At 39.3% G+C, this 18,946-nt stretch overlaps 1 protein-coding gene across 12 annotated transcripts in view; it reads left to right on the top strand.

The window, feature by feature from the left end:
* The window catches only part of MACF1 (microtubule actin crosslinking factor 1), a 379,780-nt gene that overhangs the window by 288,844 nt on the left and 71,990 nt on the right, over positions 1-18,946 (top strand). For all 12 annotated transcript variants that reach the window (XM_077150197.1, XM_077150196.1, XM_077150193.1 and 9 more), the window contains 2 exons: positions 1,497-1,983; positions 2,698-4,169. In XM_077150197.1, coding sequence (XP_077006312.1) covers positions 1,497-1,983; positions 2,698-4,169 — 1,959 coding nt within the window. The remainder of the gene's footprint in view (positions 1-1,496; positions 1,984-2,697; positions 4,170-18,946) is intronic.

Raw genomic sequence — 18,946 nt, 5'->3', positions numbered from 1 at the left:
TGGAAACAATGAAGAGATCTCACCCAGCAATATTGAATGAGGATTAAAGACATAACTTTTCTGTGGCACACAACAGATTCGAACCATCACAATCCCCCAAGCAGGGTTTTTTGTTAATACAATTCTCAAATTATCTCTTTAAATCATATATATATAAATATATTATTAAAATGTTTCCATGGCTCTTGGCTGCCTGTCAAATGAAGTCCAAATACCTGCTCAATGTGGTATAGAAGGCTTTTCACAATTTGATCCCTCCTTTTCTTTCCCAACTCATTACCAGCCATTCCCCCATATAACCAAGTTTCTACTTGCGTCAGTTATTTGTTCATGATACACACATATCTCTCTGTGTTTTCACTAATACTAGACCTTCTGCCCAGAATGCCATTCACCAGCCTTACTCTTTGTTCTGCTTAGAGAATTCCTGTTTGTTCTTTATTGTCAATTCTGTGTAGTCTTTCCCAATTTCCCTTTTCAACCCTTTCTCATATCCAGCAGAATTGGTCCCTATTCCATGCTTTCACAGTTCATGTTCAGATCATTTTATCTTCTTTTTACATTTGTTATAGTTTGTTGTTCACTTATCTGTTATTCCTGGAGATGATGCCTTATTTTTATACAGTGTAAGTGCTGAGCACTAGCCATAAATTATCTTATTTAATTCTTACCACAGCCATGATAAGTATTATTACTAACCTCATTTTAAAGATAAGGAAGCTGAAATTTGGAGAACTTAAAAAAAAACACCTAAAGTTATACAGCTTGTGAATGATAGAGCCAGTATTTGGACCCAGACGGTATGATTCCAGATCCTGTAATCCTGCTTCTTTGATAAGTGCTGCAGGGGATACAAAAGAAATAAAAATCATGGTCCTTGGGCGAGCCATGGTGGCTCAGCAGGCAAGAATGCTCGCCTGCCATGCCAGAGGACCCAGGTTCGATTCCTGGGGCCTGCCCATGAAAAAAAAAAAAATCACAGTCCTTGTTTTAAAGAAGTTCATTATGGTGCTATATTGTAATGTACTAATTGTATGTGCTGTTGGAATTCTGAGAAAGAAAATAAGAAATACAGTGGTGTTGAAAGTTTAAATGATAGGCTCAGCCAGTAAAATAGTTGGCCTTGGAACCCAGGGTTCCAGACACCCAATTCAGAGTCCTGGGTATTGCATAGCAAAGCTGATGAGTGCCAATCTGGAGACAAATTGGTTCCCTAACCTAGGCCACTATTAGTAACTGATGTTGAATCAGAGTAGGACAAATAAGAAAAAGAAGTGAAATAGACACAATCCATGATCCTTTCAAAATGAGGTTTCAGTAAACAGTTATTAAGTGATACCATACTGGCCTGGCAGCCTGCTCCTTGGAGTTTTCTGGTTTGTTTTCAAAAGGGTTTGGCAATATATTTGGCAGAAACCAAAATCAGTTTTTTTTTTTTAACACTGTATTAGATCTGTCTTTTCTTTTTAAACATCTTGGTATCATTTCTGTTTCAGTTTATGCTGAAGGAATTTGAAGCACGCAGGCAACAGCATGAACAGCTAAACAGTGCAGCTCAGGGCATCCTAGGAGATGGCTCTTCATCCACCAGCCACGTAGAGAAAGAACTCCAGAGCATCAATCAGAAGTGGGTTGAGCTGACCGATAAACTCAATTCCCGTTCTTGCCAAATTGAGCAAGCTATTGTCAAAAGCACCCAGTACCAAGAACTGCTCCAGGACTTATCAGAGAAGGTGAAGGCAATTGGACAGCGACTAAGTGGCCAGTCAGCCATCAGTACCCAACCTGAGGCTGTGAAGCAGCAATTGGAGGAGACCAGTGAGATTCGTTCTGACTTGGAGCAATTGGACCATGAGATTAAGACAGCCCAGACACTGTGTGATGAACTCTCAGTGCTCATTGGTGAGCAGTACCTCAAGGATGAGCTGAAGAAGCGTTTAGAGACAGTTGCCCTCCCTCTCCAAGGTTTAGAAGACCTTGCAGGTGAGTTAGGATGAAGAACACCCTTCTGTCATTATTAGTGGCAAGCAGAAAGAAGCAGTGGGTTGGCAGTAGTCTCAAGATTCTAGACTGACTCTTAAGTAGCTTTTGGACTCAAAATTGCTAACATATCTCTTCCCTTCTAAGCTACAGTGAGAATTGCTGTGGTTATTACATATTGATTGAGAACTAATGATATGTGCAACTTTACATAGCATAGTTCTATGGTTAAGAGCTCTAATATAAATTCAGCCAGCAACATAGAGATTCATGTTCATACATGGACTTTTAGGTGGGTTTCCCATACATTTTTACTGATATGCACTTACTTTCTTAATATTTGTGTGTGCATCCATATACACACATATATATGCAGATTTAAAACATGTTCTGGACTTCTCCTGGTAGCTTTGTACAAGAACAAATTTTGTCATCAATTAATTGCCTCTTTTTCTGGAAATGTTTATGACTTTCACTTTTTACTCGGTTAGAGGTAAATTTTTGCTTCTGTTACTCAGATTACCTAATGAAGTTGATGTGAGGATTAACTAAGATACAGTATATGAAGGAGCCTAGGTATGTGCCTCCCGTTTTGGTAGGCTCTCAATTACTGTTAGTTTCCTTCCACTAAGGCCAGACCTTTATACTCATAGCAAACGTTTTATTTATATGCCATGTTCAGGCTTGATTGATTTAAATTTCATTTTCTCATTTCAGCTGATCAGATGAACAGACTTCAGGCAGCTCTTGCGAGCACCCAGCAGTTCCAGCAAATGTTTGATGAGCTAAGGACCTGGTTGGATGGCAAACAAAGCCAGCAAACAAAAGCCTGCCCTATTTCTGCAAAATTGGAGCAACTACAGTCTCAGCTACAGGAGAATGAAGAGTTTCAGAAGACCCTTAACCAACACAGTGGTTCTTACGAGGTGATTGTGGCTGAAGGGGAATCTCTGCTTCTTTCGGTGCCTCCTGGAGAAGAGAAAAAGACTTTACAAAATCAGTTGGTTGATCTCAAAAGCCATTGGGATGAGCTTAGTAAAAAAACAGCAGACAGACAATCCAGACTCAAGGATTGTATGCAGAAAGCTCAGAAATACCAGTGGCATGTAGAAGACCTCATGCCATGGATAAAGGATTGTAAGGCCAAGATGTCTGATTTGCAGATCACTCTGGATCCAGTACAGCTAGAGTCCAGTCTCCTAAGAGCAAAGGCTATGTTGAGTGAGGTGGAGAAGCGCCGCTCCCTGCTGGAGATATTGAACAGTGCTGCTGACATCCTGATTAATTCTTCTGAAACGGATGAGGATGATATCCGGGATGAGAAAGCTGGGATCAACCAGAACATGGATTCCATTACAGAAGAGCTGCAAGCCAAAACAGAGTCACTCGAAGAAATGACTCAAAGGATCAAGGAGTTCCAGGAAAGCTTTAAGAATATTGAAAAGAAAATTGAAGGGGCCAAACACCAACTTGAAATCTTTGATGCTCTAGGCTCTCAAGCCTGTAGCAACAAGAACCTGGAGAAACTAAGAGCTCAACAGGAAGTGCTGCAAGCCCTGGAACATCAGGTAGACTATCTGAGGAACTTCACTCAAGGCCTGGTAGCAGATGCCCCAGATGGGTGCGATGCTTCCCAACTTCTGCATCAAGCTGAGGTCACTCAGCAAGAGTTTCTAGAAGTGAAGCAAAGAGTGAACAGTGGTTGCATGACAATGGAAAACAAGCTGGAAGGGATTGGCCAGTTTCACTGTCGAGTCCGAGAGATGTTTTCTCAATTGGCAGACCTGGACGATGAACTTGATGGCATGGGTGCTATTGGGAGAGATACTGATAGCCTCCAGTCCCAAATTGAGGATGTACGGCTGTTCCTTAATAAAATCCAAGTCCTCAAGTTAGACATAGAGTCTTCTGAAGGAGAGTGCAAACAAATGCTAGAAGAAGAGGGAACTCTGGACTTGTTAGGTCTCAAGAGAGAACTAGAAGCCCTGAATAAACAGTGTAGCAAACTGACAGAGAGGGGTAAAGCTCGTCAGGAACAGTTAGAGCTGACGCTGGGCCGTGTAGAGGACTTCTATAAGAAATTGAAAATACTCAATGACATGACCACAGCAGCAGAGGAGGGAGAAGCCCTCCAATGGGTGGTAGGGACAGAAGTGGATACCATCAACCAACAATTAGCAGATTTTAAAGTAAGTCTGTCATTTATTTTTTATTCTTTTTCTGTATAAAATGTGTATTTATTTTCTTGTACTGTAACTTGGAAACCTACTTAGTGTACATCTTAACTTGTGTCCCCAGTTTCATTACTCTTTTCCATTACCAATCAAGGCACACTGTTTGGAGACTAAACTATCTCTTGGACTTCTGAACAAACTAGTTTGAATATTTTTTTACTGTAGTTTCAGTTTTAAAACCAATTTACGGGCAGTACAATGGTGGCTCAGTGGCAGAATTCTCGTCTGTCATGCCAGAGACCCAGGTTCGATACCTGGAGCCTGCCCAAGCCAAAACACAAAACCAAATAAACAAACAAACAAACAAAAAAAAAACAAGAAACCATTTAAGACATTAGAAAGGAAATGTCCAAGCCTTATCTCTTACTCTAAGAATCTCTTCTTATGATTTCTTGAGATTTCAAATTTATTCATTTTGTAACATGTTTCTTTAGTTCTTGGTTTTTCAAATTGAGGTATGAGAAGCCCTAAGATAAAAATGGGGTGATGTTCCTAAAGTGTTGATTTTACCCAGATTTTAGGGGGAAATTATTAAAGCAAGCATTACTGTATTGTGCTTCAATACAGTAATTCAAAATTCAAAATTCTCATGAATTATTAAGATATAAAACATGACACTTCAAAGAAATTTCCCACTTACAGTATAAGAATATACCCCAAACTCCTCAAGAGTACAGGTTTGCTGCTGACAGGAGAGTTTGAGAACTACTGCCTTAATTGCAAAGATACTTTCATTTTTTGTCTGAGTCAGAATTTCTGGTCCTGAGATTTCGTAGGCCTAGAGATTGTACAATTTGAAGCAATAGAAGTTATTGTATTTGGGTTTTTGAGGCATCCAGATAAGAAATGGGTGAGAAGAGAAAATTCAGAATTCTATTCCAGTGGCAGTGTGGCCTTCCCTGCTTCAGTCGATCTGCTTTCCTTTTCCGTTCAGTTGTAAGCGCTTCAAAAACAGAGACTATCTCTTCTGCAGGCATGCTTCATTTCACCAGTATACATGGGGGTCTAGGTTATTGAAAACTGTCTAAGTGAATTTCTTAGAAAACTAAAGCTTATCTCTTTAGGGTCCAAAATAGTTTAATCAAATTCTGGTTTATGTGGGAATATTATTTGCCTAACTTTTAAATTTTATTTGCCTAACTTTCTAAACACTAAATTGTGGCATAAGTTTTTCTTAATGAATCCAGGTTAATAATATAAAAAAGATTGAACTATTCTCTAATATGGTGATATCCTCAATGATGCTTATCTTTGTATTAAATGTTCCTAAATTACTATGTGGTTTGAGTTGTGTTTTGGAACTCATGTTTAGGGCCTCTATGTTGTTGTATTGCTTTGACTGGCTGGCTGTATGTGTACTGGAGGAGAGGGAGGTAGTTTCTTTTTCCTCACTACTGTGGGATCAGTATTAGTTCTTATTGCTTAATTTTTTACAGCTGTTTGGGTCTGCCTTTAACAGTCTTCCATTCCCTTCTAATCTTCACTGAGCTAGAAAATAAGGTAACCAAGGCCGTTAAAATTGTGTATTAGATACAAGATAGAACATAAGAAAGGGCCCACAGGCCCCATTCCAGAAATCACAAATGAGAGGCAGGTATACCACAGGCAGGTATAACTAGTGTTTGGATTTGAGGACACATTATCATTTCCTTTTCATTTAATACCTGATTTCTAGAGGCACTCTGAATTTTGATGTTGCTGGAAGATTTCTGGAAATCACTGAGCATTACTATATTTATATCTTAATATAGTCCCTAGTTGTGCTCAAAGCTCAGCACTGCTTAGTTGCTTGGTAAGGCACACTTGTTTTCACTGATTTCTAAGACTAAGCCTTTACCATGAATATTATGGATATAAAGCCTGGGATAGTACTGATCGTGCTGGTCACCCACTGAGTCTGTTTATCTGAAGTGGATTGGTATTGACAAGAACAAGACTGGAAGAAAAATGGGATGGGGAGGGACCCTTGCCCATCAATAAGTCAACAGGTTACTATAAAATGATCAGTATACCTTCTCAAGTTGGGGATAGAACTCAGAAGCCCAGTTCCACAGGTCCACCTTAGAGAGAAGTCAGAGCCTTTAGGAAGAGTGTTTACCAGGAGGGGAGGAGCACACTCCTGGCTTGGCCGGTGCTGAGCTCATGGGAAGTGAAAACAATGAAAAGGGAAAAGCTCTCTGTGTCACTTCCACAGTCCCCTAAAGGCTGAGTAAAGGGGAAGATCTTTTTGGACCCATTCTGCAGGCTGAGTCATTTTCATTATTTGAATGTTGTTTCCCTCACAGACCAGATACATAAAGGATGACTCAGCTTTCAGATTCAAATAAATTATTTTTAATAAGGAAAAAACTGAGACGAAGGTAAATATTAAAAAACAGCATTAATTTAAGTTTTCAGCTCTTTTTTAAGAGGGAACACTTTCATAGCATAGTATCTGCTTAAGAGGTGAGGATGAATCTGGAAGACAGAAATGCAGGCTCTAAGTATATATTAAGCATGTGGAGGACCCCCAGGCTTACTTGGAATTGTGCAATAGTGTTGATAAATTCATGAAGAGATAGTCTGTGGGGAAAAATACTCCTTAAATGAACATGAAGAACCACAAGTCATTATTCTTTTGTTGTGTTTTGTTTCTTCTTCTTTTTTTAATTAGGTGATTAATTCTTAAGAAAGAGTTTTCTCTCCATTGCCTCTGAATAACTGATAGACTGTTATCTCTCAGTAAGGACCTATTGAAAGGGAGTGAAGTGAGCCCTTTTCCCTTCTGAACAGGCAACGTCTTCTCCACCTTCCTGACTATGACTTCTTCATTCAGTTCTCCATTGGAAGGAGAAAGAAAGGACCCATTCCAGAGAGTATTAAGCATAATACCTTTCAGAAAACTGGAAGGAAAATACTGAACTTTGGCTGTCTCTTCAGGAAATTCTGTTTTACTGAACAAGTGTGTGCCTGATTATTGGGGGAAAGGAATGGTATGTGCCTAAAAGGAAGGACCTTTATTACAGTGCAACTTGAGTCAAAGAATTCTTCCAGGGTAACCTTCCCATGAAGGGTAGGAAAAGAGAGGAAATTTGAAAAAGAAATGTCTGATGATATCAAATGGCTCTCCCAATTTTGAAATTCCCTATGTAGGCTTTAGTAGTTGTTTTAGTCTGCCAAAGCTGCCAGAATGCAACACACCAGAGGTGGATTGGCTTTTAATAAAAGGGGATTTATTTAGTTAAAAATGTTTAGTTCTTCAGAGGAAAGGCAGCTAACTTTCAACTGAGGTTCTTTCTTATGTGGGAAGGCACAGGATGGTCTCTGCTGGCCTTCTCTGCAGGCCTCTAGGTTCCAACAACTTTCCCCAGGGTGATTCCTTTCTGCATCTCCAAAGGCCTGGGCTGTACTGCAAGTGCTGAGATGAGGTATGCTGAGCTCCTTGGGCTGTGCTATGTTGAGCTCTCTTATTTAAGCTTCCAGCCAATTTAATCAAACATCATTCATTGCAGCAGGCATGCCTCCTAGCTGACTGCAGATGTAATCAGTGACAGATGAGGTTCACATGCCATTGGCTAATGTCCACAGCACTAGAACAAGGCACCTTCACCTAACCAAGTGGACACCTGAACCTAACTATCACAGTAGTCAAAAATTGAGATCATTCTGAGTCTTAACCCAACCCATCCCTTTCACATACACACACCCTCACCCTCCACCCCCATCCACTTCTCATGAACCATGTTGGCCTCTCAGTCAGAAAGTATGTCGTGGTTTTAGCATCATACTAGTGAGAAGTATCAAGAAAAATGAATCCACCGTCATTTGCTCTGTATTTCAATTGTATATATATTTACAGTGTATTCAATCTAGGCTTCAGATTTAACATTCTACCTCTCAGTGACAAGAAAGAACAAGTGGGAATAATGGACACCTTTTTAGGGTCCATGGGTTTCTCACAAAGGTTTATACTACCGAATGGTACATTTGAAGCATCCAAACCAGTCAGTTTTTTCTTTCCTTATCATTGAGGCTAGGCTGGTGGGATGTCACAAACTTCTCTAGGACTACTCTCCTAACTTAGGTTGAGCAGAGCCCAGGTTTAGGGTCTGCATAGATTTGCTGCTGTTTGGAAGACCTAGCTATCCTGTGAACAGAATAAGAAAGTCCTATAAACCCCTTTATTTGATTTTTTGCCTTACGGGAAAGCAAGCTTAGTCTTCTCCCTGTGTGAAATCATGAAAAACCCTTGGGAAAACCTGGAGCTGAAAGACTGCCGGTTTGCACAGAGATGCTTACTTTGTCCTTTCAAATAGTTATAAAAAAATAAAAAAACAGTGTCAGCCCATCTATGTTTTTGCCAGTTAGAGCACTAGCCTGAGAAAGATTCACTAGAAAATAGAGCAAATGAGGTCAACATTATCTCCCTGCCCTTGGAGAGAAGTTAAATCAAACTTTGTATGTCTTGTCTGTCACCTGGAGGTTTAGGGATTCGCAGCTTTACAGTAGCCAAGATAAAGTTGAGTAACACCCTTCCACCTCCTCCTTATGCTGACCCTTAGCCTATCTTGATTTTTGTTTTTCCTTTTCTTGCTTAAACAAGGCCACCCCAATAGGAGCTAGGACCCAAGGAAGTAAAGAGAATAGAACAGGATGTTTCAACTTCTCCACTATTGGCTGAATAAATCTTTGTTGTAGGGGACTGACTGTTCAGTGCATTATAGGATGTTTAGCAGCATTCCTGACCTCTAAACACTAGATGCCAGTAGTTACTGTCCCCAGTAATGCCCCAGTTGTGACATTCAAAAATGTCTCTAGACATTGCGAAATGTCACCTAGGGGTCAAAGTCATCGTCAGTTAAGAACCCCCCCTCCATGTGGGAAACTTGGGATTCAGGTGAAATAAGTGCTAGTTGATTATTAAACGTTTATATAAGCAAACAACCAACTGATAATCTGATTATGGCTCTGTCTAATAGCAAACATCCGCTCAAATCAACCTTCCTTTAAGCCAGGTCCTGGATTCTTTATTTTTGCTGGTGCTAATCTGTGTCTGATTTAAAATTTCCTACTTACTTTCCCTCGCATCTGGAGCTTGGTTTGTGTCTAGTTGTTGATGCAGGTGTTTGGTTGATGATGCATTTCTAAAGAGAGGAGGAACTTCCTTTGTGGAGATACTTTAGGAAGTTTCCTTATTCTGTGCCTTTAACAGGAGACTACAGTTTGTCAGTTGTTCCCTTCTCAGCCAACCGAGTTCATTGCTCAGCTGTTGATATTTATAACCTTTTTGTTACTCCCTGCCCCCTTCTCCAAAGAATTCCAAAGCTCTGTAATAATACTCTCCACCCCCACCCTGGCAACTGGGTGGTGAAGAAGGTGAAGGAGCCTTTGAGACCTTTAAATTTGCTTCATGTAAAACTTTTTTCCAGCCCTGTTTTGAAGTATCACCAGTTTGTGTTTTAAATATCAGCATCACAAACAAAATCCTAAACTTGCTGCCATCATATCTGAAGGGAGCCTCACACTTCAGTAAGGCAGTAAAATCAAATGGAAGGTTGTCAGGAAAGTGTTAGATTTCACAAAAAACTGTCTGGAAATTTTGATACAAGGGAAGATTTTAAAGCATCAAATGGCTATATTCTCAACCAAAGGAAAGGACTGAGAAATTTGACTTGAGTTGACTGCAAATCTTTATATACAGGGTCAGCATGTAGCATTTTCAACTAAAATTTATTATTGTGATTTTGTACAATCCGTTTCCAGAAAAAAGTTACTCTATGCAGAATGTATTTATTGTTGTGTATCTGATTAGCAAACATGATTGTGATAAGCACAGACTTGCCAACAGGACTGTTTCTTGCCATATCTAGAAATGAGTGGTAAGTGGTCTCAGCCTCAACTTCAGGAAAGTATCCTAGGCCTTTTCAAGCTAGATGGCTGGCACACGAGCTATAAGCAGTTTGCCTCTACCAAGTGTGATGAGTTGCTGTGAAGGACACTTCATTGCTAGAATTAGTTGGTTTACTAGGAGTAAAATTAGTCCCACAGGAACTCATGTCAGGTCACTACACCAAAGCATCACTGAACCAAAGGGCTGTCTCCCTCCAAATGGATTCTTCCCAAGTCTCAGCTATATTATTTGGAAAGAACCTAGCTATGGGGAGAATGTGTTCCCCCCCCACCTTCCTTAATGCTTTACCATTATAGAGTGCTTTTCAAATATGAATCTCTGGTATTGACTATGAAAGATTAATGGGATACACTTATTTTAGAATCCTTCACAAGCTCTTTTCCTGTCACCAGTACTGTGATTTAAAATGTGGATCTTCTTTAGCATGACTTGAATGAGAACTTTGTACTACCCAGGGATGAAAATAAGTGCTACCTGTGATGGTCCATGGTTCCCTGTGTGGGAGTTAGGAAGAAGGGGCTCTGTGTTCCTTTCAGTTCATCCTTACTTAATACTTACTGGTCCTTGGTGGTGGTGTTGGGGCCTCAATCAGCCTCTAGTTAACGATGTAGCATGGGAAACAGACAAGCACACAAAGAACAACAGAGGAGGACATAAGAGAAACCTGAGTCTAAATGATCTATAATCCTAACAACCCCCTATAAATCAGACATTTAAAATCCCAGTTTGCATAAAAGAAAACTGAGATATGAAGAGGTTAAAGTAAGTTTTTCAAGCCACATAGTATATAAATGTTAGAGCTGGAAATGGAAAGGTCTGTTTGGCACCAAAGCTCATGGTGTTCAACCAGGGGCAATTTTGCCTGAGTGGGATTTTGGCAATATCTAGAGACATTTGTGATTGCCACAGCTGGCGAGGTTGCTACTGGCATCTAGTGGGTAGAGGTCAGGGATGCTGCTAAACATTCTTCAGTGCACAGGACAGCCCCCCCAAAAAAAGAATTATTCAGCCTACTTCTCAAAAGACAGGAATTGATTTTTGCCCTCTTCTGATTCTTTGACAAGTAAGGGTTAACTGATGAAATAATTCCACAGCCTGAGGAGCTCCAGAGTTTTCTTATCTTTTTTTCAATAGTTAAGAAATAGTCTTGCTTTCAAGAATGGTTTATACAGGTCTGTTAAAGATAAAGTAAAAATCTTGGTGAACTAACTTGAGTCAGTGGCCAAAGAATTCTCTCCATGCTTGCTTGACCAGTCCCCACCCTACCCTGCCACAAGGCTCCTGCTGTGACAATCAGTCAGCTGTGTGTTTCAAGCTGCTTCCTGTAGGGTGTGTTATGGAATGGCATCAGACCTTGCACCAGCTGGGAGTACTGATCTCAGTGTGATTTTATCAGACTCTGTCTCTTCAGAGCTCTGCTGGTTGGAACAAAGGACCCTCTGTTAAGAATGCAGGGAGTGATTGGACAGCCATTGTGTATGTATATGGTTCCCACGGGGGTGGGGGGGATTATCCTGTAGACTTCTGAAATTTGGGCCTTCAAGATGGATTTCTTTAGTTTCTGTTTGTTTTCACTCTTCTTTCCATGAGTGCTCATCCTTTCCCCAAATCAGTGTAGGAGCCATCTGATCCAGTGAATTAAATGATGGCATCCCTCAGACCTGGGCTATTTCTGTAGCTCCAGTCTTTTTTCACTCTAGTCCTCTACCCCACAGCTAGAGTATTCTTCCTTAAGTACTTCACTGTTTATGTCATACCTCTGTTCAGAAACTTTCCCTTGGGGAGAAACAAAACAAAAGAACACCTTCCTTGCCTTCCTGATAAAATGACTTTCAAGATACTACATATTTGATCCTATTATATTTCTAGTCATATTTCCTATGCAGACCTCCTGCTGCATCTACTTACCCAAGCATTCCTTATACAGTTCTGCCTATTTCATTTCTACCCATACCAGAAGGCATATAGCTCAAGACCCACCTCTCTACAAATCCTTCCCTGACCTCCCCAGCTTATTTTTCTTTGTGATCTCCTTAATCACTTAATATTTGTAATTCATTTGGCCTTTATCATATACAGCCTAATTATGGCATTCTACTAATATGCATTTGTCCCATCTCTCATCTCAATAAATTCATTTCTGTATCACTCAAAGTAATCAGCATATTGGTGTACACATAGTTAGAGATTAGGGAATATTTCATTGATTGGATGAATGCTCTTTACTTCTCATAAACTGAGTGAGCTCTAGGATTCAAAATGCTGTCTACACTGCATGACTTGAGATATATCCTCGTGTTCCCTGAAGAAATTGTAATCCTTGAGCCTGTTTTTTCCACCTTTCCATCTTGTCTCTCTGCGTGCTTCTTTCTCCACTAGTTAACATTAACACATATTAAGAGAACAACTCAGTCTCATTTAAGTATTAGCCTGAATGAAACAAACCTAAGAAAGTAATTTGCCTCTTTTTCTTTTAGGATTTATAGCGAGGTGTACTTGAAGAAAGCCAGATTCTGAAATTTATTGTAGTTAACCCATCACCTTAGAATCCTTAACATGTAACAAGAATCTTCCTACTTCATTAGTTCGGTGTAGTGAAAAAAAATTGAATACAGGTTTGATTTAGAAATATCTAGCTTTGAATCCTGGCTCTGTCATTTACTAGCTTAATGACCTTGGAGGAAGTTACTTAACCTCTCTCAATCTTAGTTATTTCAACTATAAAATGAAAACAATGGTTAACTCATACATATTATGTGCTCAATAAATGAAAATATTCCATGGGGTCATATGAAAGAATGAACGCTAATGTAAACAATGGACTAGAGTTAATAGTACAATTACAATAATGTTCTTTCACCAGTTTTAACAAAGGGTACCACACTAATTCAAAGTGTTAATAAGGGGAAGAGGGTGGATTTGCAAACTGTATTTTCTCATGTATTTCTCTGTAAATCTATGACTTCTCTAACTAAAAAAAGTATAATAAAAAATAATAATATCCTTTCTTTTTAAAATGTTTACCCAGGCATTCAAATTAGAATATTGTGAAATTTTTTTTTTTTTTTAATAAGGAAAGTTGTCACCTTTGTGTCTTTCTCCAAAAGACTTGATCTTAAATCCAACACGAGATTAGGATGATTAAGATTAGCTGTTTTGGGCCACGGTGGCTCAGCAGGCAAGAATGCTTGCCTGCCATGCCAGAGGACCTGGCTTCGTTTCCCGGTGCCTGCCCATGTAAAAAGATTAGCTGTTTTTCTTCTTAGGAAAATAGAAATCATGGGCATAAAGTAAAACTGGTTTGATGGTAGCAGTGAAACAGATTGATAGCCTTCCTGAGCAGTTTTTGTGGCGAACAAGCCTAGGACTTGTTTCTAACCCTAGAGTAATAATGTTAATCATAGGTCAGGTTTAGGTCATGACCCCTTAAAACAGCTTTAAATATATTTCATATATGCATACATATATAGTTGTTTATTTATTCATTCCTATCAGAATCCTACAGCCAGAAAGTTTTACTGAGACCATTTTGGTCTTGGCTTATATGTCCTACAAATCATTATTTTCATATCATTAACCAGAATTAACCAGAAGCTATCTCCAGCTCAAGTGACTTCCCAGTTACTCAGTTACCCATCAGAGATCAGCTTTATTGATCTCAGGGGTCCACAGCCTAATTAGTTCTTATCATAGACCATATTATCTTTCTCTGTTGCCATAAAATGCCTGCTACCAAGTCAGCATATTTAGGAGAGATAATTCTTAATACTAATCAATCTTTAATTAAAACATTGAAATGTGAGGGGGGAAATATCAGCTTAGTTTCAGAGGCAAGCAGCTTAGAAACTTAGATACAATTCTCTCTGCTAAGCATACCCACTGTATAGTAAAGTTTTACAGAAAGACTTGAATCTTTTACAGTTTAAGAAAATATACATTTCCAATATTTCATTAAGTGTATATGAGTCAAAAGAAGATGATAAGAATTCAAAGAAATTGAATTTAAGTTAGTTAATTCCAGCTTGAATTCATTGTGTCCATTTAGGCAAACCGTAAAATATCTCTATCCATCTTAACAATTTATTCCCAGTACAAAAGCTCTGATTTTGGTCTAATTCTTTAAACTCAAATCTAAGTTGTCATTTGTTTATAATTTGTTTGTGATCAATGATAAGAATTGCTTTAGTAACAAAAGGAAAAGAACAATTTTCAGATGTTTCTCTTCTCTTCAACCTTCTTTTCTGATATTGGAGAGGAGACCTGTTTTAGTCTGCCAAAGCTGCCAGAATGCAACACACCAGAGATGGACTGGCTTTTAATAAAAGGGATTTATTCAGTTAAAAACATATAGTTCTTCAGAGGAAAGGCAGCTAACTTTCAGCTGAGGTTCTTTCTTACATGGGAAGGCACAGGGTGATCTCTGCTGGCCTTCTCTACAGGGCTCTGGGTTCCAACAACTTTCCCTGGGGTGATTCCTTTCTGCATCTCCAAAGGCCTGGGCTGAGCTGTGAGTGCTGAGATAAGGTATGCTGAGCTGCTTGGGCTGTGCTCCATTGTGCTCTCTCATTTAAGCTTCCAGCCAATTTAATCAAACATCATTCATTGCAGCCGTACGCTTCCTAGCCAAATGCAGATGTAATCAGTGACAGATGAGGTTCACATGCCACTGGCTCAATCCACAGCAATAGAACTGCGCACCTTCACCTAGCCAAATTGACACCTGAACCTGACTACCACAGGACCCTGCAACAGTATTCTCTGGAGATTCAACCCAGAGGCCTAGTTTCATAGAAACAGCCAAAGCAAGTTTCTCATACCACCCTGAAATTAGGAAGTTCATTCTCAGACCTAGGAGAGAGCAGGCCACATCATCACCTTCTTAGGAAAACCTCCCTTGAACCTCCAGATCAAGTCAGCCCCCTTGACTCATCCTCTTATAGCACTATTTACTTCTCTTTCATAGTATTTATCATAAATGAATTAAAATGAATGACTTTCTCTCCCACTAGAATATAAGCTCCTGACTATGTCTTGCTCATCACTCTATCCCTTAGTGCCTGCTATAACTTAGGGCAGATGGTAGAGTCCAATAAATAATTGCTGAATGAGTGAAAAGAAGAAATTGTGAAGTTACTTGTCTTTAGAGGACAGGAAGAGGAGCCCACGAAGACAAAAGACTAGTTAGAAAAGTAGCGTCAGGATCACACAGGCATGAAAGCCAGTGGAACAGAGTCTCAAGAAGGGAAGGCCAATACTTTCTTACCACCGCTTATGCTTAATTCTCTATAACTACCCTCACTCTGCTGAAACTGTTCTCCTAGAAGCATTCACTGACTTCATGGTTGCCAAGTCTAGCGGCTTTAACTCATTGTCCTTCTTAGCCTTTTTGCAACATTTAACATCGTATCTCCTTTCTTAAAACCCTCCTATTAATTTATTTTCCTAATATTCTACTCCACCCATTCTCTTCTCTGGCTGTTTTTCAGTTTTCTTTTTTTGGTTTGCCATCTCATCTCCTGCATCTAAGTAGGTCCTGGAATTCTGTCACCTTTCCTCTTCTTTTCTTCTCTGCACTCAACTCCTTGGATGACTATCCCCTCATTGTTGTTTGGGGAAGAATTCCAAAGCTGAATTTCTTTTCCCAAACTTGAATGAATCTCTTGTGTGGTGGACCCTTCTGGACATCTCCACATGGGTAGCCTTTAAGGACTTTACACTCAATATACTCTAAATTGAATGTGCTATCTGCTTCAAATATTTTCTTACTCCCTGCTGTTGTTTATATTACTGAGTCTAAAGATAATATGATAGCATTACCTTTAATTCATTTTCTCCCCTCACCTCTACTCTCTGTTTGGTCAATTGCAAGGCCTGAATACTCTGCAATTTCTTTCATAGTCCCCACCCCTATTTTTATTAATTGAGGCTTTTGTTACCTCTTGCCTAAATGCCTATATTATCCTCCTAACTAATTGTTTGACTTTCAGTCTTCCAATATACAACCCATTCTCTCTGTGTTGACATTAGTGTAGTGTCAACAGACCGAGGCTCAACTCTAGGGAACCTAGGTATTTAATAACTTACTTTGAACAAGTACATTTACTACCCTGAGCTTCATTTGTAAATTAAGGATTTAGATTTTTTAAACGAAATAGTATATATTAAATGGCAGTTCAAATTCTTAGAAATCTTCCACATACTGCTCAGTAACGCTCATAACTCCCAGACAGTTAAATAACTAAATCCTGATGTAATAATAGTTTTCTGAATAAAATATAAATTCCTTGACTTGGCATTCAAGGGCCTTAGTGAACTGCCTTTGATCTACTTACATTCTGACTTCTCATTTTTCCCTTTTATACACCTTATTCCTAAGCCACGATGAACTAAAATTTACTTCTTTAGGGTTCTTTCCCCTGCCTTTCCTGCCTATGTGCCTCACCATTTCTGTATGACCAAATCCTAAGGAGTGAATGTGATTCTCTCCATAAAACCTTCCCTGATTTTTGCCCCCTTCCTTCCTCCCATTCTTCTGTCACGTCTTTTCTAACTTGCAAAGCCCTATGCTTTTGGCATCACCACTTTCGATCCTGGTGATTATTGGTGTCTATGAGAGGGATTCATACACTGTCTATTGGAAAATCTACAAGCAGAAAAGGGCATGACATGGGGTTTTGAGAGTTCCTGCAAAGCGTGGAAAGTTTATTCATAGGTTTGAGAATACATGGGAGCTCAAATAGCATCAGAATCCTTAGTATTTCATTTAAACAAGCTTTGCATCACTCTATGTTGCTTTTTGAAGTAATTCAAGCCCATCTTTGTAATAATAAAAGCCCAAAAGGATGGTAGTGACTGATGCCCAATGAGTACAGACTAATACTGTGGTGTTTCCACTTGCCACTAAGTGATGCTTATAGTGTCTAGAGATCCTAAGATGAGAGACATTTTGTAAATTTAAAATGTGCAAGATCCAACCAGTCCTCTGTATCCTTCTCTTCTCAGAGTTAATCCTCTGAGAGAAAGCACCTATTTAGGACACTGAGAAGTTCTGCCCCTGGATGAAAAGGCAATATAGAATCTAAGGAAGTGTGGATCTGAGATCTCCAGATGTCCTGCAGGTTGGTAGTTTAGCTCTGGAGCAGCTGAAGGCAAAGTGCCAGATCCAAAACTTGGAAAGGGAGCTGTGTTAGGGTGTGAGGAGACTCCACCCAGCTGTCTTTAATTAGGAAGACAGCAGAAAAGAGCAGGAAGGGCCAGAATTGCTCTTTCTTCTAAATTCACTGAAGGAAAATCTGATGCCAAATTCTGTTCTTAGGAATTTCAAAATGAGTAGAAAATTATTTGAACTCTGTAATAATCTAACTGGAGACTAATTTGAAATTTGGCTTCACCATATGTATTTGTGGTTGCAGGGGTTGGGGGAGCACGGGAAAGGGGTTCTCTGTATTTCTCTTTAGAAAACTTTACACCCAGAATATAAAATGAATGTGACACTTTTTTTGTTGGCGCTGTTAGGGTAATAAGAGTCTGAAAGCTATATCAGGTATTTATTTCAGTCACTGAAATGGCTACTGGCAGAGTTCCACATACCAGAACTAAGGAGAGACTTTTGAGCAGATAAAAAAATAAGATACAGAGGAAAGAGATCTTGTGCCTCTTCTCTTGATTTCTTTCTAAATACATACTGGTTATAAAAAAGGAGAGATGTACTTAGAAATTACCCTGTGCCTTGGATTTTTTTTTTAATTGGCTACTTTATGTAAGTAGCCAATTTTTTGAACTTTTGAGGAGTTTCCCTGTAATATTTTACTAAAATTTAAATCAGAGAGTGTAACTAAAGCTGGTATATAATTTGAATCTGAACTTCTTAGTTGCTGAAATACTCCATTTACTTATTTGTAATTAGGAGAGGGGTGAGAATAAGGTAGATAGGTTTGAGGAGGATTCGTTAAGAAAAGTCTGAATTGATTGGCACTTGGCTTGAACAAACAGGAAAAGAATTTCTGACCATGAAGTCTGTGAGTCCACATCATGATCATTTTTTATAATAGAATAACCACCCACCCTTAGTCTGGAGCCAGAATTTCTCAGATTCCTCCAAACAGAGGAGCACTGGCACACTAAACAGTCTGTTATGATATCTGAACACTTAAGTAAGTGTATTAGGCCAGGGAGGTTTGCTAGTGAAGTTGGTCTTGCCTTCCCTGGGTTTTTCGTTTTATTGAATAATTAAAGGAAAATTAAAATCCAGACCCCCTGAACTGTTTAGATTTATAAGCTGGTCAAACCTAAGATCACAATTTGTCAGAGTTAGAGGGGACCTTAAAATTCATCCTGAACAAAGTGATGGAGGATTTGTAAATCTGTTATCCCAAGTAATTGCTTGAATTTCTGCTCAGATATTTCCAAGATCAGGAAAGTCGCCACCTCAGAAAACTCCCTATTCTATGATTAGTTCTGAGAAATCTCTTTGTTGAGTTGAAATCTGCTCTTGGATTTTAGTGTACTAGATTAAGGAAACATCCAGGACAAGGTTCTTTCCTCCCATGACCCAGCCCTTCAGATACTTCACATTGATCACCATTGCCAGGAACCTTTGCTAGGTCAGGCATTCTTAGTTTTTCTCTACTATTTTGTTCCTCAAAGAACATGGGTTCCAGTCCTCACTCTCTTCCCCTCCATCCATCTCAGCGTCTTGTAATTTAGGACCTGGAAGATGATACAGGACCCTGGAGCAGCTCCCTTAAAAGTTCTGGAACTAAAGAATTTTAAAACTAGACTGTTAAGAATATAACCCAGTGTGCTTTCCCTTCTCCCTTTCAGTTTACAGATGGGGAAAAAA

The sequence above is a fragment of the Tamandua tetradactyla genome, chromosome 2, assembly GCF_023851605.1.
Source record: "Tamandua tetradactyla isolate mTamTet1 chromosome 2, mTamTet1.pri, whole genome shotgun sequence".
Classification (NCBI taxonomy): domain Eukaryota; kingdom Metazoa; phylum Chordata; class Mammalia; order Pilosa; family Myrmecophagidae; genus Tamandua; species Tamandua tetradactyla.
This window is presented reverse-complemented; position numbering and strand designations above follow the sequence as displayed.